A 24,203-nucleotide genomic window follows, 5' to 3' on the forward strand; every position below is an offset into this window, starting at 1 on the left:
GAAGATGAGAGGCAGCTTGGCTTAGCCCTCTGAGAAGCAGAAGCTCATGGTGGGTAACTGAAATGGCTCTTTTATCATTATCTGAAGTGCTGCTGTGAAGCTTGGCACGGCTTACCAGGGCCAGATTGCACTCATAGCAGCAACAGCCTACTTGCTTCAATTTGCACGTGCACATTCTCTCTCTAAAACTTTGTTAGCAAGATTATTTTAATTTTAATGAAGGGATTTCTTTTTTTAATTCACTTCAAGTAGCTGAATTAAATCATGGAAGAGGTGAACTACCGAGGGAACTCTTTAGGAAGAATAAGTACCTGCAACCTCTGCTGTCCACCCTCTACACACACATGTGCACGCATGCGTGCACGTGCGCACACATTATTTATGACTTGGTTTCCACCTGTGCTGACATGCCTGGGAATTTACAACAGCATTGAAAAAGTTACAAGCAGTACCTCAGAAATTCCACATTTTACTGAGCTGCGTTATTATGGCACATTTGTCAGGCAGCCAAATGTGCTATGTCAGCCTCATAATTGATTTACAACAACATCTGTAAGAATATTTGAGGAAGAGGAGGAAACCAATGTCCACTTTTTAATCCAGTGTTTCAAAGAATGTAATGGTGGTGGAAGATTCACAAACAGAAAACACAGAAATAAGCAACATGTTTAAAGGGATATATGCTAAATATTACAAAGGGGGCTGGGGGGGAAGGTGCATTACATTTCAGACAGGAGAATAACCACAGCCTTTCCAGGCATGTTTTAGCTTAGCTATATAAAACACCTGGCCCTAAAAAAGCAGACCTCTTTCGTTTTTTTTTTTTTTTCTGAGGAAAATATGAAGCTTAAACAGGAAGCTCACATAAGCTCAAAACTCCTTTGTGAAAGACCTCATTAAAAAAAAAAAAAAGAAAAAAACTACCAAATTTATACAAAAGTTACTTTGTAATTGCTATGAACTATATGAACAAATCCCTACTTTTCCATTTGAGAATGTTTTGTGAGGAGAAAAGAGGTCCAATACTATCAAAGAGCTGGAAAGGTTGGAGTGGAGGAAAGAGGTAGGAATGCCTTTCCCAGATCCCTCTCCTCAGCCTCTGCACCTACAATAACTTGCTCAGTTTGCTAATTGAACGTTTTCTCTGCAAGACAGTAAGATGTTGAAGAAAGCAGGGAAGACAGCCGATGATATTTGGGAATGCTGAATATGATTTCCATCATCCTCCAACACAATGCTGTTTATGTTGTTGGGGTTTTTTTAAAGTAAATGAAGTTGATCAAACATTATAAACTTTAAGAAGTTTCTCCAGCTGCATTGTTTGAGAGATGACTGTGTGATGCAGCCTTTTATTTGTACTTCAATTAATGGGAGTGATGATTTGGGTGGTGCTCCCAGAGCTCCTGAATCTGAGGTGCTGTTTGAGATCTGCTGGAGCAAGGCATCCCCGGGGTGGGGGTCACCCCGAGACCAGGGCTGACACTGCAGCTCCCTGCCCACAGCACGAACAGCAGTAACTCTGAAGAGTCCACTCTGTGCCTGTTCAGAGGTAAACCACCGTGGGTTTTGCAGAAAGTGCAGGGACCAGCTTCTTATGATTCTCAAAGTGTACAGAGCGCAAAACATTTCTAATCACACAGAAATATATTAAGCCTGACTCTTTAAGACTACAGAAACTTGTAGAGCAAGAACTGCCAAGAAATCAGGAAGAGAAACATGCTCTGGCATCAACAAGAATCAATCCGCAGGGACCTGCCAAACTCAGATCAAATGGATTTGGGAAGAAGGATGTGTAGTGGGGAGAGAACAAGCAACAGCTCTGCCCACACCAACCTCTGCACCTTGTCTGTGTTGCCCTGATAGCCCAAAGGGGTCTGCACTCTGTATTCCAGTTCTGAATGGAAAAGTGGTAATTCAAAAACAAAAATGAAAATAATTTTGCAACAGCAAGTAATTTCAAAGTGAAAATCAAAGCATTTCATTTTTTTCCAAATTTTTTGACGTTTTGATTTAAGCAATTTAGTAAAATGAGTTCAGTGGCTCAGTGTCACAGTGCTTTTTGATTAAATCTTCTTTTTTTTTTAACCTACTTTGAGTGAAAATGTTACTTCAGATGAAACTGCTAGACTGTGCTGGTAGGTGAAATAACACAGTTGTTACAAGGTACAAAGCAATAAACAAAGATGTTTTAAAATGAGGCACTTAAGACCCTCAGTTTACATTAAAGCATAATTTTATTCATTGTTAATACCGCTTTATGATTAGTCATATTTTCCATCATCGCCATCATTACTTTACCTACTGTGTGGTCACAGTTACGTAAAATTTAATTCATTTTAAGTACTATTTTACACATAGGTTTTGTCCCCTTGCCAAAATCTGAGAGCAGATTAACTTTTCCCTGCTTACAGCAAATACCTACGAGGCTGCTGTGAGCGCCCCTGACACTTTTCATTCTTTAGCTTACATGGAAGTCTGTGTAAGCTAATTATGATGGGGGCCATGTTTCCCTTTTCCTGAGGTAAGGTTAATAGAGAAAGAAGTTTATGCTAGTAAATAATATGATCAGCGTGTGGCAGAAGCCAGGCTCTGGGCAGTTGGCTGCTGTGGCACTGATGCTTTCTTAACGCTGCTGGTGTACAGACCCACAGCAGGTAGCAGTGCAGGTACAGTTTGTTTTAAGGCAGGAGAGTAGCTAGTTTCAGTTATAAGAGCTGGCTTCTTTATCTATGTCTTCTACCACCTAACGCAAATAGTATCTTCTTCATTGCTGTGCTAGTGAGCCACAGTTGTTAAAAAAATATTGGAAAAAAGCCTCATTTGGAGATGTGTTACAATTATTATGTGGTACCAGTGGATCAAACAATTTTTTGTATGAGCTCTCTGGTTTTCAATTATGAGTCAATAGTTTGCAAAATATTTCTGTGTGCACTAAGGCAGGTCACAAGCAGAGTGAGGGAACTCCTGATGTCAAATGAAGGACCAAGTCTGGTTATTTTGAAGAGTCTGGAAGCACAATAACTCTGCAAAGCAGTTTCAAAAACTCCTCTAACATTTCTGGGGAAAATGTGCTCATCTTTTCAGATGCAATTCTCCCTGTCACCTTGAGGGCTCTTTGTCAGTAACGATTCTGCTATATGTAGACTGAGCATCAGACAAGTATCTCACCACATATCTGCAGCTCAAAACTCTGCATCCTGCAGGAAATGGCACAGCTGCCCCATTCAAGGGCTGATAGAGTGGCAGCTCTAATACCTTCATAAGCTTGTTGAACTTGAGAAGTGGGCCCATGGGAACCTCATGAAGTTCAACAAGGCCAAGTGCAAGGTCCTGCACATGGGTCAGGGCAACCTCCAGTATCAGTTCAGGCTGGAGGATGAAGGGATTGAGAGCAGCCCTGCGGAGAAGGACTTGGGGGTACTGGTGGATGAAAAGCTGGACGTGACCAGCGCTCACAGCCCAGAAGGCCAACTGTATCCCAGGCTGCATCAAAAGCAGCATGGCCAGCAGGGTGAGGGAGGTGATTCTGCCCCTCTGTTTAGCTCTCGTGAGACCCCACCTGGAGTACTGTGTCCAGCGCTGAAGTCCTCAGCACACGAACTTGTTGGAGCATGTCTGGAGAGACACAAAAATGAACAGAGGGCTGGAACACTTCTCCTATAGTTGGAGTTGTTCAGCCTGGAGAAGGCTCCAGGAAGACTTTTTTGTGGCTTTTCGATACTTAAAGGGTGCCTACAGGAAAGATGGGGTCAAATTTGTTAGTACGGCCTGTCGTAATAGGACAAGGATTAATGGTTTTAAACCAAAAGAGTGTATATCCTAGATACAGGATAGACTAGATACAAGAAATTTTTCATGATGAGGGTGCGGAAACACTGGAACAGGTTGCCCAGAGAGGTGGTAGATGCCCCATCCCCAGAAACTTTCAAGGTCAGGTTGGAGATGTCCCTGATCACTGTAGGGGGGTTGGAATAGATGACCCTTAAAGGTCCATTCCAACCCAAACTATTCTATGATTCTATGAACTGTGTTAGGAGGGAATAAATGTTAGAATCTGCACAAGTTATTCCCTTGGAACAAGAGGATTTTTCAAAATCAGTATATGATATAACAGGAACTCCTGCCTTTCTCCCTTATGTTCACTTTACAGTATCTCTGTAGGTATGACTTACAGTAGCTCTGACTACTTCCCTTACACGTGGCGTGCCAGCATGTTAGGAGCAGGACAGAATTATATATTGCTGTCAAGTGTTGGTACATCTAAGAAGATCAGCATGAAACCCCACCATTTGTTGATGAACAGAGGGCAGAGCCCCGAATCTCCATTATAGCAATGCAGAATGAAAGACAGCAGCATAAACAAAACCTAAGGACATCAATATCCATTCCTTCATGACAGTATTTTCCAGTAGATTTCTAAAATAAGTAGACTGGACACCAGGGTCACTGCCAAAGGTAGTTTCTTTAACTGGATAGGAACTGGTGTGGTTTTGCATCATTTTGCCAAAAAGGAAGCTGAAGTCTCACCGTTCAAGATGATGTTATTTCACATGGCTGTGTAATCAATACCTGAATTTTGATTATGCAGTAGTGGACCCAAATCATAAGTCACAGCTTCTCCATGCACATCTACAAAGGAAGTGCTAAAAATAAGTAGGATACACACTGCTACGGCAAGTGAGGGAGTCTTTAAACCATGCTGCATCTAAATCTTCCAAAGTAAAGGCCTACAAAATCTCAAAGCCTGTCATGTTCAGGGGATCTTATTACCTCTGTCAACTAAATAAAATCTTAATTTCCAGTTCATATCTGAATTCGCAGGTTTAAAACTAGTAACCACTCATTTCAGAACATAGTATATACAGGTGCTCAGATTGCAAACTCCTGCATTGCACTTGGTGAACAGCCCATGGCCAACAGACAACTTGAATGGGAATATAACACAAAACCACTTGTTGATAGCTGAGGAAAAATGATCAGGTTGAAGTGCTATCAGTAGTCCATAATCTTGAGTAATTTATGGTTCTGTTCTCTGTTGTGTGGGAAATAAAATTCTGGACTCAAGTCACAAAGCCCAGATTTGTTTTACAAGCAGTGAACTTAAATTACTACTAACTTCAATCTCACGTCCTGTTGTCCCATGCCATTCTGACACAGTGGATCCCGTGGACCACACGACTCTGGGAAACTGTGCATTGCACCAGCAATATTTAGTCTTGAACACAAACACAGAATAACAAATGGGTCTTGTTTCTTGTCTATGAGAAAAGGAGATTTTAGATGCAGTAAGACATACAACTCTCCAGCTGACATGTTCTTTGGTGCACAGCTGCTTTTGGCATTTTAGAGAACAGAGGATAAGTGGTATTATATACACCCAAAAAGTATTGTGAAAAGCATGGGAATGCATGTAGGTATTATAAATATTTTAGATCTGTCTCCTCAATTATGCATTTACTGCATATTCTTACTACGAGCTTACTAAAGCCGTGGCTCAACTGTCTTCCCAAGCTTCCCCTCCTCTTCTCCAGCACCCAACCACTACTGCCTTGCCTTCAACTACACTGTGCTCTGTAAATTGAATACATTTGTCCTAGCCTGTAACCACGCGACAGGGCAATCAAAGAAACTCGAAACAGGGTAGTGTGGGTTACCAAAAGGTCCCCAAAGGACATGGGAGCAGCATTGAGCTATGAGGGAAAAAGCAGCATAGGAAACAGGAGAGGCCTTCTATGCCTTTCAGTAGGTGATAGGATGTGCACATACATTATTCCAGTGGAACTACTGACCCCTAATACTTAGGCACAATAACCATGAGAAGCACTTCTTGCCACAGGTAAGAGAGCAGACACTATGGCTTTTATTCCCTACTGTATAGCACCCCTAAAATATAAAGGTAGGCATCTGGTAAGCTCTTCATCTGAGTAAAACTGTATGTACAAGAATTGCACCTTGTTATACATTAGTTTCCTTCCTTCACTAAACAGGCTGAGGCTCTACCCCCTTCTTAATAATTTAACACAGCTACTAAATGAACATCCAACAAGTCAGACATATTTTCTGTGACCAAGCAATACACAAAGTGAGGGGAAAAAAAAGGGAGAAGACTTCACTGAGAAATGAGTTCTCTTGAGATGTGTCACATCTGCAACAAGTCTCCCAAGTAGCAAGTAAAATTTCTGCTTACATTTATACTTGAAAGGAAACACAATCCCCAGTTATGGTCCTGGCTAAGGTAGGTACCTTGAAGTAAGGTAGGGTCTGATGGTAAGGTTGGCAGGACTCAAATGATCCCCAAGACAGAAATAAGAAATGTTTGGTGACACTGAAGAGTCCTTAGTTGGAAAAGTAGCAGTATGCTTCAGCAGAAAGTTTGGGCCTAATTCTGCCATTGTGGCATACCAAGCTCCATCTACAGTTAAGCAAAGAATTCTAAATTAAAGCATTTGGTCCTGAAATACTGTAGTGCTCCTTAAGGTTTTGTGCATCTGAAATAGCAACAGCCTTCAGTTAAGAAGCTATGCAGGTATCGCCTGGTGTCATCTCAGACACATCATTTAGGTTACTCAAGAAATACTTGCTCCAGAGAGATTCTGGTAAGCAAGTAACTCCATTTCTCTAAAATAATTATTCAGAGCTTGCAAAAACTGTACCTCAGCAATTGTTTATACCAGTTCATTTTGTTGTGTAAAGCATTGAGAGCATACTGCCTTTAAAGAACATTTTACAAGTTTTAAGTGAGCTCATGACAAGTTGCTGCTGGTCATAAAACGGCAAAATATCTCTTCTGTCATTCAGCAACACTTGTTTCTCATTCTAAGACTCTGAGATGCAGTGTAAGCTTTACTCAAGTGTTGGCCACAGTTTTTCCCCCATCACATCAATTTAAGATTTAGCTTTCAGCTGTGTAACTATCAGCTCCCTAATGTCTGGATCTTCAGGGAGGGAAAGAAGACCAAAAAACCCAAAACAAAACACAAGGGAAAAAAAAAAAAAGAGAATGAAGGCAAGAGAACTTGCAAGCCTTTAAAACAGATGCTTGGTTGCATCAGTGATCTTAAAAAGAACTATTAAGATTTTGCAAGTATCTTTCAATTTGCAGACTGCCACTGTATCTAAGCACTCAACTTACTACACGTGAAAACTCACACTAGCATAAAAGAGGACTCAGGAGTGTTTATTTCCATTTCTGGGTATTTAAGGCATCAAATAAAATTTCATGTAATTCATATTTTTAGGATGCTAAATGAAACTTGATGGGAAGAATTTAAGATTCAGTCGTTGACCCTGAACATTTATTTGGGTACAGAGATCCATGTCCTTGGAAGATTAGGATCTTTATACTAACAGCGAGTCAAAAAAGTATTTGAGAAGATGAAAAAGTAATAAAATGTTATTGCCACTGTTCCCAACCTTCCCCCACTCAGAAAAAAAATTTAAAGCTTGCTTTTCATGATGAACTTTTAACACAGAGTCTTAAGGATAAACATTAATTATGGAGTGAAAGATGTACTTACTGTTTTTAACTTTGTTTTTTTAAGATATGTCAAAAAGCGAGCTATCATGGCCCCCAGCTCTCCTCCCCCTAAAAAAGCTAGGGTCACTGGGGGGGCAGGGGGGGAGAAAAAGGAGAGTCATTGAGTGAATCAAATTTAAGATTTCTTGCCTTATTGACTTATAGCTTTGTGTTTAACTCAGGAAAAATTAATCTCTTTCAAAATGCACTTAATTATAATCAAATACCCATATCAATGTCTGTCACCACATCAGCACATCTGGCAGCAATGAAGACAAATTAACAATAAGAGTCAGAAAATATGGCAATATGATCAACTAAAGCACGCAAAATCCATTCTCTACACTTAGACCACCAGTGACTAAGGATGGATTAACTTCCTGTCTCTAATACTGGCGCCTAAATTAAAGGGAAATTGCATTGCAATCTGGGTACCAGGTTTCTGGCTACAAACAACAAAAAGCCCTTAGCTCAGCTACACCAGGCAGAGAAACCTTTGCTCTAGCATTAGCCATAATGTCTGTGATGGCCTATTCTAAACAGCTGCTTTTAATTTAGTTTAAAAGAAGTGATTTGGCAACCATGTAAGTTTGCACCTTCAAAGTAGGCAGATTTAAAAAGCCAATGTCCTGTTAATTAACGATTTTGGAGTCTCGCTGTTTTAATGCAGTGAAGATGACAGGATTCACAGCTTTTTAAAATAGTAGGCATCTGTACACAGAGAAACAAAAGAGAGTGTTTTCACTTAGCTACCATTTTATAGTAAGCAATCCTCTTCGTCTGACTTTGTATAGTTAAAGGCATTGGGTTCATTACTGCAAATTTAATCCAGCATGAATTTACAATTGCTCAACTTGACTGAGCAATTGAATAAAGCGCAGATCTCATCCATAACCAGAAAAGGGCTGAGTAAGGAACAGAAACACAAGTTAAACCAAAGAAAACATTATTGAGTACTTGGATTACCTTCTCATGTTAGGTGTAGAAGCCGTTGCAGAAGCAAAAAGGGGAGAAAGGGTATGGGAAAGCAAAGACTCAGGCATGCACTGTGTATCTGGCAAACACTTAATGCTAAGCCACTTAGAAAAGAGTGATGCTACCAGGCAGGTACCTAGTGCCTTTTCTCTTCTTTTACTAAATAGCTTGATATGGATTTATGCATCTACTGTGCATATCCTCCACCAGATGCATGCACACTATTTGCACACAGGCATGGGCAGACTGTTGGTATTACAGCCTCATGTTCAGGAAAACTGAGATCATGTGCACACACATCTGATAGTGGGAATTCACAAAGTGGAAGATTTGCATACTTATTTTGGCACAGCTTCATGCCACCTTACCCATAGCTGTGGCAGGACCACACCCACTCTTAGAAGCTAAATATATTTAACACAGTAAATCTAAAGATACAGGTTTTAGTCAAATAATGGTGCAAACATGACACGGAAGGCACCTACATATGCAATACGATCTACAAACATAATTCACACTTTTCATTCTTCATACACTAATGTTGGTCAGAGACCAGATGGCAGCATATTTTATTAAAAGTAATGTGCAAATAAGATGCATGATACCTGCAAACAGCATGGAGTTTCCATTTGTAAAAAGGTACAAGTAACAGTACAAAATTAGAATGCTTACTACTCATTTCAATAAAATGAAGTCTGACATAGAAATACATATGCTGTATTATTTACACCGTTAATTTACAAAGATATTATTTGCATAAAAGAAAGCTATAAAATAATTAGAAATATAGTATTTTTTATAAGGAATGTTTTCCCTGTATAAAAATGTAGAGCATTTTGGCAATTATGCTTTATCTGAATAAAAATGCATTTGTTTGTTCTGAATTCATAGCATCACGTGGTTTCTTTCTTCCCTTCCTTTCCTTCTTCCCTTTTTAAATAAAATTCCACACTGAGGTAGTAGTATGTCAAAGTATTTCTTTGGTTCCAGAAATCAATGGCAGGTCCAAAAGGAGCTATGTATCCAAATCACAGGATTGGAAAGTAGAAGTCCTAAAGTTTTCAAAGGACTGTTTGTAAGTATAAATGCTATTTTCTCCTCTAGGAACTGTCCTTTCCTTTCCATCTTCGTCTCCCTCTGCATCGAAGTCCAGTGAGGCATGAGGATTATTACGGGAGGTTTTTAGCTGACAATTTGCTGGCTGTCTACAACTTGAAAGAGAGTCCAGCTGAGGCCTCCATAAAGACTTTCCAAATGTCCCTGAAAGACAGTAAGTGAGTAAGTACAGAAACACCAATGCTAACAGCTTTGTGTGTCACTAAGCGCTGCATGTTAGAATGCAAGCCAAGGATCAGCACAGGTAAAAGTTCACAAAAGTGAGATTTTACTTAACTTATTTTACCGCTTAAAAGAAAACATCAATGTGATCACAAGCATAAGGCAAGGTTCTGCCACCTGAGACATTAAAAACATTTCCCAAGTAAATGTATAGCCACCCACAACTTCATTACTTTTGTTTTCATGCCTACTTCCATGCCCATTTTTCTTTGGGGAAGGTGGCAAGGGGGGAGGTGTGCACACAGACCAAACTGCAAACATATCACAAGACACTTTCTAATGCAAAGTCACAACAGTCTCCCTGGTTTGTTCTTCAGTGAACAAATGGCACATGAATAAGTAAAAAACCAAACCCAACATGTATAATAGGGTTATACAACATCCTCCCACTGTTCAATCTGAATGCTAAACCAATCTTTTTCTGGCTAGCATCTCCCATTAATAATAAAGGTCCCACCAGCCAAATTCTCCATTCACACCTGTTCATCTCTGCCCCGAACTGGCTACAACAGGTGTAGGCCAAAGAGAATTTGGCATTTCAGTTGAACCTTCATTAATAATTATCTGGATTCACTAGCCACAAAATAATTACTGTGCCTACCACTCTTCATCATTGGGAAGGTGTTAGCATCAAAACCTCTGCAAGAAGGGCCTTCTCTTTTTTCACTGAAGAGATACAGCCACCACAAGTCATAGTGTCTGTGACACTCAAAAGATTTATTTTCAGAGGACAGTGTGCCACAGGCTGATTTTGAGGAACTCAGTTTTTATCAATAAGTTAACGCTGCAATCATTAATAAATTCTGCAGCCAAAAAGCCATACTTCTAGCTTTGCTTAGTGGCTTGAAGCAAAGGTTTCAATTAAAACTGCAATCTGAGAAGTTACTAAAAATGGATTTGGACAATGTCCATATTTGCATCAATGATTTGCAAAGCAATTTTGCTCCTAACACAACATGAGAGGATGGTCCTCACAGTACCAAAGCTACAAATTAATCCTGTCTTTAAAAAAAAATAAATCCAAGCTGTGAACTTTCTGGCTCATGCATCAACAGTGATGTTAATGCCAGCTGTCTTCATTGTGACTGTAGAGGCAAAAGGAGGGCTGGATCTGATGACAATGATGCTGAAGAAGCAAATCCACAACTAAAGACAAGAAATCTATTAAGACTTCTTCCACAGTCACCATCTCACAGGTCTAACATAGGCGCTTTGAGTGAAGAGTAGTAATGATTATGAAGCATCCAACACACAGTGATGCAACTTGGGTGGGGTAGTAGCTCAAAGAACTGACAAAAGAAGTAGCTCTGCATAGATTTTTAGGGCAGAAACGGGAATACGAGCCCTCGAGGTTGTATTAACTCCTGGGCACTCACATACAGTAGAACTACTTTCTACAGGAGACATGTGGTAAAGCACTATCTGAACAGTCCCACCACAGCAATAGTGGCAGGCAGCCAGGAGGCCATGTGTAGTCCCAGGGCCTCTGCCAGATGTCATGGCATCTGCAATGTTTTATAGTCCAAACATCTGGCTTTAGAAGGGGGAAAACTTCAGAGCTTGTACCTCCCTCCCCACCCCCTGAGAACAAAGAGCCCAGTGATGCACATTCCCCAAGTCCCCTCGCAGAGCCAGCAGAGCCAGGCCTTGGATCAACCATGCTGACACACCAGCCAGGAGACAATCCATGGTACCAGGGCTACACTTGGCGTTCAGATATCAGTGGGATGAAAGCAGTATGTGGGATTATATGTGTTTTAAACCAACCAACCAAATCAACACCCAAAATTTAGGGAGCTTAAAAGGTAAAGCAATGCTTTTCCCCCCTTCCCCCACCTCTCCCTGCAACTTGGATTAAAATTGTAAACCCTGAACTAAGCTTCAGCAACTCTTGTCATACACACCATAAGAAAAGAAGACAAAGGAGGGGTAGAGAGGGCATTTTTTCCACAGTGCTTTCCTTTGAAGGGTAAATAGTTCTGGCTCACCCTGTTACACAATATTTCCTCATACACTGGAGTTCAAGTCTCCCCACCTGCCCTGAGCCTTCCTGGGACCTTGCACACCTTTAGCATGTCAGGCAAAACTTCTGGTATGTCTGAAATTTGTTAAGGTGTATTTAAGTAAGTACCCTAACATTTATGGAAATCTTCTAGTTATATTAAGATAAAAGATAAGAATCACACCATTGCTGAAATTTTTATGTAAGTTTAAGCTATTAAAATCTCCTGGTAAAGTAAATACGCTCATTACACAGTTTTACTGTAATCACTTTTCTGTTCCTGAATGTCAAATATTTGGGACATTGTATCTAATACTACTTAGAAGTCAGGTTTCCCGAGAAGCAGAAGAGGGCTCACAGTTACACCTGGAGGTGAACCACCTCTCTTGACTACCATGTTTGACCTGAGGACTCCTTTGATGTATGTCAATTCTGCTTCTCACCAAGCCCCAAGTTGCTCCCTTTGCAACACAGGATAGGGCCCATCTTCTGGCTAACTCCCAGTAGGATCCAGAGGGCACCCTGAGTGCTGGAGCATCCAACTGTCCTCATGCACTGCAGTGGAGAGAGAGCAACCCTACGTGTACAGTTCAGTTGTGTGAGCCTTAAAAATAGATACTGCAGTATTGCAAGTTACTCAGGGAGGAAGAGGGATAAAGAAAACAAAGAGACAGGAACACATGCAAAACATCAAGGACAACTCTGCCTTTCCTCAGCTACTTCCTGTCTCTCCTCCTTTCTAAAGTATTTATATTGCACATGCTGTATTATCTTACTAAATTCACGGACACTCAGAAAAAGAAACCCACACAAAATTGCACAATTAGTTTTTTCACTGTATGACTATCTAAACACTATTACAGAATTACCTGTTGCAGGAGTGGGAAAGAAAAAGCTATGAAATCAGTTTTGCTTAGTGTCGGAAGCAGGAAACAAGACAGCAAGGATACCAGCAGTTGAATAAAAACCAATAGCTAGAACGTACCCATGAAAGTGCTGTTACTGATAATAGATGAGGGTTCCAAACTTCTGTTTAAATCAAATGTGTCTGAGTTCAGACTTTTGCTTTTTAGTCCAGTTCCTTCATTTTGAGTATAAATGGAGTTAATCAATTTGCTACTTGTAGCCTGCATTCCAATAATGCCAACACACGGGTCAAAGGGATCTTCCAGTGGAGGTGAGTATTGATAGCATTCCTTTTTCTTTAAATATCCCGTCTCATAAGGATCCAGGAATGCTGTTCTTTGGTCAGGGCTGCAACCTAAAGAGAATGAAAAATTGTTTTAATATAGATTCATCATAGCACAAGATCAAATTAGGACTAAAACTTTTTTTCCCCTCCAACTTACTTGCATTGTAGGCTTCAAAGGCCTCAGAGCCATATGTGTTTCCTTTTAAATACGAAGTCCCTGAAGTCCCCAGATAGTGGCATAGGAATGGATCTGCAACACCCTCCAAGTCTGTTTCACTTCCATTATCTAGATGGCAAATGCCTTAAAAATAAAATTGACATGTCAGCATATGGTCTTTTCTTAAGCTCCAGCTTACAGTTTCTTGAGTAAGTTTTGTTCTTTTAAGAACCCTGTCTGTTCAACTAAATTTTGTAGTGCATGTAGAGCTTAAGTTTAACCTAACCTTTTGATAAGAATTCTAATTCTAACAAGTGTTCAATTCATTAGCTTGACAGAGAATGTGTCACACTTTGCCTCATTATACAGTCCCTGGATAAAACAACAAACCCAATCACAGGGATCAGAACCAGGGACCTCCTTCCTCCAACACACTGAAAGCAGGCTCATGCTCTGTCACACAGCCACCCTGTGGAGCACAGAGTGCTAACAAGAAAGTCCTGGGTGGAAGAATCTCAGGGAGTCCGTGGCTGCTTGAACAGCTACACTGACTTTCAGCTCAATGGTTCCTGAAAACTGTGGACATGGTCTGTTGTTCTTGCCCCACAAAGAGGCTGCTGCTCTCACTACCCTACAACTGCAGAACTATCTCACCACTGCTCCATTCCCACCTGCCCCAACTCCTGACTGTATCTTGACTCCAACCCCTTCACAGCAAGGTGGCTTTTCCTCCCTAACCCAGGTATATTCTGGATTCTCAGGGGCCAGATGTATACACATGATGTACTGCAGCTTTTAACTTGCAGTCACCTTAAACCCTTTATTAACTCTGACCTCGATGACTTTTCTAACAGGAAACTTTAATTAGTTATATTATACTAAAGTTACACAGGTATTACCACCCATGCCTACACTGCATTAAAAACATCCTTCAAGCTGTAACAGAGGAAGACATGCTGTTGTAATTCCTTTTGCACACTCTTGTTTGAGAAATGTGATCATCAGTTTAAATGTACCCTTGAGACTAGAGAAAATCTTAATGATTTAAGCAAAGCCATAACGTCATTTGGATGAACTGAACAAAGTTTCTGTTATTATCTTGTTCAAGCAATAGATTTCATATCCTCTCTTAAACTTCAGTGAAGATGTTTCTTTAGTGCTATTTCTATTAGCTAGAAAGACAATAGCCAAACTGCAGCTACTCAACCAACATGGAAAATCTGCTTAACATTTTACACCAACCGTTACTGTCCCTCTGCTGCAAGAAATAGCCTCCCACAGAAGCTGTGAGGAACTGATGATGACTGCCATTTTCAGATAAACCATATCCATCCTGCCTTTCAGCCAGTGTCCCTTGGGATGACAGGTAACTTGGAATGTCAGCAGGCAAATTTGTTTCATCTGTGGGGAAGCAAAACACACAAAAGCCATCAGCATACTTCAGAGTTTGTAGAAGCATTTTTAAACTTGTCAGCAAAGTGCTGAAGTTAACAAGTAGTTCACTCTTCTGACTCTGAGTCAAAGCACACAAATGTTCCTACACTAAAGTCACTGCAAAGCAACCACAAACATTTTTTTTCCTTTCCAAGGCAAACCTTCAGTTTACACACCTGTATTTGTGATGCTGCAATCTTCATTTCTCCTCCTGGTGTGGTAGATGATGACCACCCACACCAAGGAAGTGCCCACCACACAGCAAACCACAGCTATGATCACAATGCCAACTGTGGCCCATCCATCATCATCAAGTGATGGGGCAATGTTTTGAGGAGAATCACAGGTGGGAGTAGGAATTACATTAAGACGGATGTTGCCTCGTTCCGTTCCAAGCGTATTAGACATTTCACAAGTGTATTTCCCGGCATCTTCTACATCTGTATCCACAATAATCAGTAACTGATTGCCTGCAGCAAAAAAATGTCTTTCCGTTACCACAAGAGGGCTGTCATCCTTAGTCCAGTTCAGTCGGGGTGGAGGGCTACCACCAGCAATACACTGCAAGACTGCAGTTTCACCTTTTGTTACAGTTCGATCCAGTAAAGGCCGCAAAAATGATGGTGTTTCTGAAAAGAAAGCATAAGCCTTATATTCTAAATGACCTTGCAAGAATGGGAATATGTCCCTTCACAGCTCAAGAGGAAAAGCTGAATTAAATGCATCAGTAAGGCCTAATGGAGCTTACTCTCATTCTCAGAAAAAACACACTCAAAGAATTTGAATTTAGAGCTTACAGTTTACTTGTCAATTGATCAGACCTAGATGCTCAATTACCTCAGAAGGTAAAAAGGCCACATCATACATGCTCAAGATTGCAGAGAACTCAATTAAAGATGGTTAACAAAACATCACGAAATTGAAAGTTAAAGAAAATCTCCTGTCTCTAAACAAAAATAACAGCCCCTTCCCCCCAGCCCCCTCATATCAGACTTTGTGTACACACTGAGAAACATAACTAGCTTTTATTATTTTGCATCATAGTAGTGATTGTGTGCTGGAGTCCATATTTCTAATCTATAACTATGTATCAATACAAATTGTTTCAAAATATTTTTATTTCTATACAGCTCTTTCATAACATTGCTATTTTTATAATCAGCTGATACTTATTATAATCAGCAATACTGTTCTTCAAAGAGATTATGCCATGAAGGATTGCCAATGTCTTACCTAGTACTGTTAATGTTGCGTTAGCTGAAATGCTTCCAGCGGTGTTTTGAGCTGTACAGCTATAAACGCCTGTGTCCTCGATCTTTACATCAACAATAAAGAATACATCATCTTCAGGCATGACATGCATGCGCCTCTTGCGTGCTGCAGGAAAATCCGTTCCACCATCTTTCTGCCAAGCAATCTGTGGGACAGGATGCCCAACTGCAGCACATTCCAAACGTGCCATTGCTCCAGCTCGAATGGTTAAGTCCATTGGGATCTTTGTAAATGAAGGCAGCACTAAAGAAAAGTTAGTGAAACCAAAATAAATAAATGAAAAGTAATTTTTCTTTTTTGCACAGCATTTTCTTAACACTCTTCTTGGGCCTAAAAATGCTGGAGAAGGACACAACCTAAATTTATCGGTAGCCAAGAGACAGAAAGGGATGAGCTGTGAAGTATGTGAGACCGCCTGGATGAAAATCTCATTTCTGCTAACAGCCTCCTACATGACCTTTCCATAGTACCTTGAAACAGAGTATACACTTACCTCCTGTGAAGAAAAGATTAATGTTTTTCCATTTTATTACATAGATTTTGTCAGATTTACTATGAATTGGGTCTGTTATTTGTTTCTGCCTACACTATGGTGGGCCAGATGTAAAACTGAATGGTGATCTTGGAAGTAGAGATATTTTAAGAAATAATCTCTGCTTATTAAGGGATCTTTTAAAAGACACAGATGATGAAAATGGAAAGAATTATGTTTACATATCTTGATTAAAATCATTCTACTTTAAGTCCACAAGCAAAAAGTAACATACTTACTGTTTACTGTAAGCTTGGCTTTGACAGAGTAGGATGAACCAAAATGATTTGAAATAACACACTGGTATTTCCCTTCGTTACTGAATTCAACATTGCGCAGTCGAAGGATGGTAGTGTACTCCATCACTTCACCGCCCTGTGCCCGGAGGTGTGCATAATTCTCCATTTCAGCATCTTGCAGTAATTCATTGTCTTTCTTCCATGCAAAAGTCATTGGGGAATCACTGCTGCTGGCTGCTGAACATACAAAACTCAAATTGGAGCCTTTGATTGCTGACTGGGTTTCTGGCTGGACAGTGATCTGTGGTTTAGGAAAATCATCTGCACAGAACAGAAAAGGGAGAAAAAGTAACACAGAGTAAGAGGAAAAAAAATATATAAGTGAGCCCTGAGGACTCTTTATAGAAAGAGTTTGTAAGCCTCGTTTTATAGGTTTGAGAGAAGAGTCAGATAAGTATTTATAAAATGGATACACAATGCTTTTGTTTTAAATTTCGTTAGCCTTAGGGCATTTAAAGATGCCATATTTATGAGTTTATTGTGTCAAGTCATCTGTTTTTGAAGAGAAAGCACATTTAAAAGCAGACTGTGTGTACAGTTTGTTCAACAGCAGCACTAAAGAGGAGATAACTACCCCCTGACATCCGTTAGAACTATTCCGAATGTCAGTCATGAAGCCTACCCTTCATCTTTACAACACCTCAGGCTGCTGTGAGTTTTTCTTTATTGAAAACATAGTTCTTCTGCCATCAGAAACTGCAAGTTAAAGTCGAGGGTTTTCCCCAAACCCACAAAAAACAATCATGTACAGAAGTCACTGTTCAGTGATTTGCGGCTGTTTGGTCCATCTTACAAAAACAGCAGTGCTGAAGACCCCTTAAGCAGGGCAGCACACAAGAATTTCAAGATACTAGTTTCTGGAAGTCCCTTTACTATCAGAAAGTTACCTTCAAAGTGCCATTTTGTGAGTTTACAGAATTAGTTGCCTTCTGAAGTATTTATTCTGTCAATTGCGTGTACATTGCATGTACAAAAGGAGTGAGCAATTAAAGTTTTGATTCCCAAAAGCAAAAAGCTTTAGTTTTATTGCCAACTTTCAAGATATTTCCTACCTCCTGACAAAGACACAGGCCCAAACTTCACAGGGACTGCAGGAAAAGCCCTGGGCCCCAAATACTCCTTACTGCAAACCCTACCTGCACTGCAGAGTCAGGTTTTACATAGCCCCTTTGCCTCCTTATATCTCATTTGTTTGCGAAAAACTTACCATGGTCAAAGAATTATTTCCTTGAAGAACCTCCACACTGTGTGTTACAAAAGAAAATGAGATGTGCAGATAGCCTGAACTTGAGCTGCCCACAAGAACACCTGCAAATCTGGAGCTGTGTTCCAGCAACAGGGCAACATGAATTCCCCGCTCCGGGGCTCTAAGCATGGGCCATAAGAATCTCCCAGGCTTTCATGCTTCATACCCATGTCTTAAGTCCTTCATGACAAACTATACCATTTGCAAACTGAGTTGATACTTTCACTGACTTTGCACAGGGATAACAAAGTAAAATATTGTAAATACTTAAATTAGCCTTGTGATAGGACAGGAGAACACACTTCATTCTATTTTAGTTGTACTATCAATGGAATAATAAAATACACTAAAATTTTAATTATTTGGCAGGAATTGCGGATGAAAAGGTCACTCAAGCAGATACTGCAGAATACAGAAGAACACTCAAGGATAAAACTGGCAATGGGTTTTTTCAGAACAGAATAGTTTGGGAGTGTATTTGAATACACATATCACAGAAATGCACTAACAGATATATAAACACATATACATGCACAAATACATAAACACATATACACACAGATGCACACACTCTCTCTGAGAAATGTATTTCTCATTTTAGAAGCCACTTGACTACTATGCAACAGAAAACAAGCTATTCATCACCTATATAGTACTCTTAGCATCACTATGTTAACTTGAAGTAGTTAATACAGGTCAAAAAAGCATCTGTTCTCTTTTTCTTCCACGGTTATCTTTAGTACAGAAATGTCTCATGATTTGTTTCAGCTTGAAAGACATGATTTTAGGAAGCACAAATTACACAGATTTTCTATTTTATTTTAGTTTCACAGATATGGAACCCTTGCCTATCACATGCTTTCCTTTACCAAATTTAGGATGACTCCCTCCTATCTCCTAGCTGTTTTCATAAATGTAACTTGGCTCAATTTGGAGGATTTATACACTCACATAAATTATTTCAGACAGGACTTAACACACTCCTCTTGAAAATTCTATAAAAGCAAAAGTGGCCATTGTAAACGTATAAGGCAAGGTGTGTACAACCAAACGTCTAGTGATGGCACACTTTAAAGATTCAATATACAGTGAAACACTCACTGATTGTTTTAAGAGATTCAAGTTACTTCCACATGACAATTACTTTACGTATTAAACAACAGCTTACTCTTAGTACATCCCTTTTTGCTAACATATCTTTAAAGGGTTTGAAATTAATTAATTTAAAATGGCATTCATCAGCTAAAAGAAAGATCACAATCCCCCGTGGTTTAACAAATAGAGATATATATCCAAATACCCCAACTTAATTTCTTGCCAGAATGAGTTTCTCATAAATAAGGATGTATACTTCATATATATTCCATTAACTATTGAGTAATCTGCAGTTTCCTGCACTATGTCAACTTCTCCTTTACAGAACCTAGATTATGCACCATCTACTCATTAATACATTAAACATTTGACTGCTAATAGGAAGGGAGAAAACAACATTTTTGTACACTGTTTTATATTCTGTGTCTGCTTTCCCACTGAAAAAAGGGTATCACAGAATCATCTAGGTTGGAAAGGACCTTGAAGATCATCTAGTCCAACCGTTGAATGGGTATGATGGCAACAGTAAAAATAAGCAGTCATATTTGCTATGAGAGGTAAGTTATTGAGAAGAAAATATGGTTACTGATTTATCTCCAAAGAAAATAAAGTCTGAATTTTCTTTAGTAAGAAAAATAAAATGTATACAACAAAGATACATGAAACCCAGTTAGCTTTTAATTTCCTGGTATTTTCAAAGTTCCCACTTAATTTATCAGAGTACTCAAACACACATCCTTACTCTGCTTAGCTTCACTTTGCTTTAAACAGAGAATATAACATAGAGGTGATAATGCTACCAAACATACATTAAAAAAATTTCATTTTTAAGGCAGATGCTATCACCTCAAATTTTCAAGTCTTAAAGTAAAAATATTTTACTAGCATTTACTATTTGGCATACTGAAATACAAAATATCAGTAGCGTAACTGTGGTAATCAGATGTTTTAAAATACAGTTTACGTATAGGCAATAACTTTCATGGTCCAAATGATTTTTAAAGTAGACAACAAGCACACATAAAGTAGGTCAGAGCTGAGGCCAGTATGGGTATTTTACCTTCAAATTTTCTCAGCTCTGGAATAATCTCAAGACTGATGAAGTTTGAAAATAATTTACAAATAATCAAAACCAAAAACTGCATCTTAAGTTTGCCAAAATATGTCTCACTTAAAAATGCTTAGTTACCTAAACAATATCCATCTTTTTAAATCTAGAGGCATATGCATTTACCACCACGAACTATTGAGCTTTCCTTTGCACGCTATGGTATGCACTATGTAAGCAAGCTGTATGTGAAGTAAGAGTCAGAAAACTATCACTCCCCATCTTATACAAAGCCACAAGCTTTGAGCATTTACATCATGATTTGGGAACAGAGAAGGAAATGTTAACAAATATTAAATCCTCCCCATTTTATTAGCGAAAACATATCAAAGAAACCACAACAAAAATTAATGCATTCAGTAAAGTTTGTTCTATGGAATGAGAAATAGAGGCTATACTCACCACAGACAAACCCATCCAGGCTGACAGCAAAAATACTTCTCCCTTTTAGCAGCTGAGGATGGGCACAACTGGCATTTACAAAGCTTTGAAAGTTGTTCTCTGACATCCACTGTGGTAGCCATTTTAACTGGCAATCGCACAAGAGACTCGATGTGTTTAAGTGCCTAAGAAAAAAACAATTACATTCAATGCCCATTTGCTTGTTTTTTCCATTTGTAATACAGATTTTTATGAGCACACACCAGTAACAAAACTAATTTTTTAGGCTAAATACATATATCACAAGACATCAATATTATTTAGCTCAGATGTGGTGACACCACTGTCATGACTCCTATATTCAACAAAGCAGACATGTTATCCTGAACATCCAGCTTCTACTACTAAAATGAGCCCAGGCAGCCAGGCATGTTTGTAGTGTCCTGGGTACAAAATGACAGTCAGCAGTAAGACACACAGATTGGGGACGTAGGAGAACAGTCCAAAAGGGAGGTGCTCTGGAAGCTAACATCAAAAAATTCTGAAACAATTTCATTCCCTTATTTCCATCTCAGTCAGAATTTATGTTGGGGAACATATTTAAAAAGGAGAGTGGAGAGACGAAGAATAGTCAAGCATTGAAATAACAACTTCAGAACTGGCTATCAGCTTACCTAACCTATGTAAATAGCTACACTCACAGAGGGGAAAAAAAAATAAGAAAGCAAAGGCATATTCTGTGAAGCATCTAGAATCAGGAGTTGAAGTAGGACGAGTTTTCAGTTTTGGCTGAAAACTCAGAATCACCCTTAAAAAAAATGTACTAAAAACCACAGTCAACAATAAAATTCTTCTCTTCAAATCTTACCTGTTCTTGGAGGAAAAGCAAAAATAATTTATGGATCCAGGGAGAGAAGACAGCTTTAAAGATAAACGGAGACATACCAATTCCGGATTTTTTTCTTGAAGAAAATCAAGACAGTGCCTCTGTGCTCTTTTTTCACACTAACACTGCATGGATAAAACCTAGGGATGTCAGCTCACCAGTTCACATTGAGACGAATCAGATCATCTTTCACTGAAGTTCTAGGGGCATTCTTGTTATTCTTAGGAGGCAGACAAACCACAGCATTTTTTGCTATCCTGATGCAATGGCTATCTGTCATATTTTCAGATTTACTCTCTAGGGGCCTCAGAATAAAATTACTAGATGGGAATTTATTCTAAATAATCTTACTTCTGGGAAAGTACTTTCTAGCATCTGTCGACATCTTCCTCAGACATAACGGATGTCTACCAGGTGTTTCAAGAAAAGTACAGAAAAAAACCCCAGCAAATCTTGAATAGTTATTTCATTGAGGTGTTCAGAGTCTGGTATCTTGTAACATCTTACACCTCCTGAAGCAGTGTTAGCCTGTCATTCTATCACATTTGATCACACTTCAAATCATCTATATCAATCCCTAATTGTCAGCACTGTGCTTCCACTGCTTCTCTTGTGTCAAATCTAGCAATTGCCCTGCAGCTGCCTGAGTGAGTTCAGCAAACTAATCAAGCAATACAACCAGATTGAACTCAAGGAAGAGGAAAGGCAGAAAACCCCTGGCTATGGGTAGAAGGCATGGCTGCTGCTTTCTAGAGCAGCTGCAGCTACACCAGGATATGGGTAACATCAAACTGAACTTCGAATGAACTAAATATTGTCTAGATACAAGAAAGAAATATTTTACACTGTGAACAGTCACACACTGTAACAACCTCCCCAGGGACATGGTGGAATCTCCAGCACTGGAGGTTTTCAAGATACAACTAGACAGGGTGCTAAATAATCTCATCTCGGCTCCCTTTCCCACAGAAGAAAGGTTGGACCAGATGACCTTTTGAGGTCACTTCCAAACTGGGCTGTTTATGATTCTACGAAATGCACAAAGCTCCTCATTACTTTCTCTATGGCACCCAACATGGAGTAATACCATAAGATGAAGTAGAGAGCCAGCTGCTAGGGTTGTACTTGATAGGAGTCTGGAGAACACAAATTAAAAGCTCCAGACAAGCTTCAGGCAGTTTCTACCCATCATGAGAGCAGCATCTTTAGTTTGTTGACAGATTATCCACAGAGCAGCTCAGGACAACAGATCTGACTAGAGAAGGCTGATGTGAATAGAGGAGACATAAGATATACGCAAGAGGAAGAATTAGCTGTGCTCAAAACAAACACAGGGAACCGTGACAGTGTTTTTCTGCATTGATCAACAGAAAAAGAGGGTAACAGGACAAAAAAAACCCCAAAACTCACTAGAAGAAAACACTCTTCCCAGTGACCGCTTCATGACTTTTGAAGATCTCCCCTTTGCTACTACACGATAGAAGGACCCAATTACAAGCACTGACAACCAGGTCTTTACAAAAGAATTACAGCACTGCATTTCACTGGTCGGGTAAGCTTTAGCTCAGTGATAGCACTACTGATCTTATAGCACATTACATCAAAGTCTCCCTTATCTAATACCTATTAGAGATCAGCCAATTTAAAATAAGGACTCTAGACACCAAATGCAGCAGAAAATGAATACCTCCTATCCTACGCTACCTCACTTAAATACAGTCATTACATAGAAAATAAGAAAACCCAAAACATTGACATACCCTTTTTACACGACTTCAGAGAGATTACAGCGGGAGTTTATCACTGCATCAGGCAGTCTTACAAGGCTTTTCTTTATATATTTATACAGATATATATATTTATCAGAGGTGATGTCTTTAGATAGAAACTTACAATTCTCTGAGTTTCTTCATTTGTGAAAACGCATTTCCTTGAACTGACATAATTGCATTGTTACTTAGATCTCTAGAAAAAAAAAAAAAGAAAAATAACATTAGAGGAGGAAAGAGTAATTTATTAAATTGAATGTATTGAAGACTCAAGGAATAGTTAGCTACCTTGGTGATATACAATGGATCCCCCAGCTCAAAACTAAAGAGACAGGATTAAGGAGTTTTATAGCACGCTTAATACATAACACACTCTGCACTAATTCCAAAATTCATATTCAGCGTAACTCCAAAATAACATTCTCAAGATCACAGTAGCAACCAGGATAAATGCATTTCATTCAAAGTCATAAATAAAAATAGGACTAACAAGCTTTACTTCAATTAGTATTAAAATTCATTTTTTCCAATGTTGGGTTATATGTGAATTTTGAGTACTTACAGGTGTTCAAGTGCATCCAAACCAGAAAATGCTTTCTTTGTAATGGATCTAATCCTGTTTCCTTGGAGTATCCTGAAAAATATAAGTACATGATGCACAAGGATGCAATAAAATGAAAGCATTTGAGCTAAACAATTGCAATTTGGGCATTTATTTCTAAACTGTGACTAATATTCACCACTCAACCTTTCCCAACACAGCAAAATGTCTCACCTCTAAAAGATTCATTTCCCTTGAGTCAACGTCTAGATGTTAGAATGCTTTTAGAAGATGCTTCATGTGTACAGTTCAGTGATATGGATTATTCTAAATGTATACACATAAGCATCTTTTTATTTATTTCTTAGATGTGCATTTGAAAATTTCAATGCAACGAAGACACTTCCATTGGATGCTGCATTACTTCATCAAAGACTATCCCTGTCACTATGCCTTTGTC

General features: G+C 39.2%; 1 protein-coding gene across 1 annotated transcript in view; it reads right to left on the reverse strand.

Annotated features, from left to right (window-relative positions):
- Positions 1–9,036: 9,036 nt before the first annotated feature.
- Positions 9,037–24,203, reverse strand: part of LRIG3 (leucine rich repeats and immunoglobulin like domains 3) — a 47,082-nt gene continuing 31,915 nt past the window's right edge. Inside the window, exons 10-19 of the mRNA XM_074869362.1 lie at positions 23,765–23,836; positions 23,327–23,398; positions 20,569–20,732; positions 16,658–16,978; positions 15,848–16,129; positions 14,791–15,243; positions 14,423–14,581; positions 13,181–13,324; positions 12,817–13,092; positions 9,037–9,751 (exon numbers count right to left, since the gene is read on the reverse strand). Coding sequence (XP_074725463.1) covers positions 9,507–9,751; positions 12,817–13,092; positions 13,181–13,324; positions 14,423–14,581; positions 14,791–15,243; positions 15,848–16,129; positions 16,658–16,978; positions 20,569–20,732; positions 23,327–23,398; positions 23,765–23,836 — 2,188 coding nt within the window. The 3' untranslated portion in view covers positions 9,037–9,506. The remainder of the gene's footprint in view (positions 9,752–12,816; positions 13,093–13,180; positions 13,325–14,422; positions 14,582–14,790; positions 15,244–15,847; positions 16,130–16,657; positions 16,979–20,568; positions 20,733–23,326; positions 23,399–23,764; positions 23,837–24,203) is intronic.

This window comes from Strix uralensis, chromosome 5 (genome assembly GCF_047716275.1).
Source record: "Strix uralensis isolate ZFMK-TIS-50842 chromosome 5, bStrUra1, whole genome shotgun sequence".
Lineage (NCBI taxonomy): Eukaryota > Metazoa > Chordata > Aves > Strigiformes > Strigidae > Strix > Strix uralensis.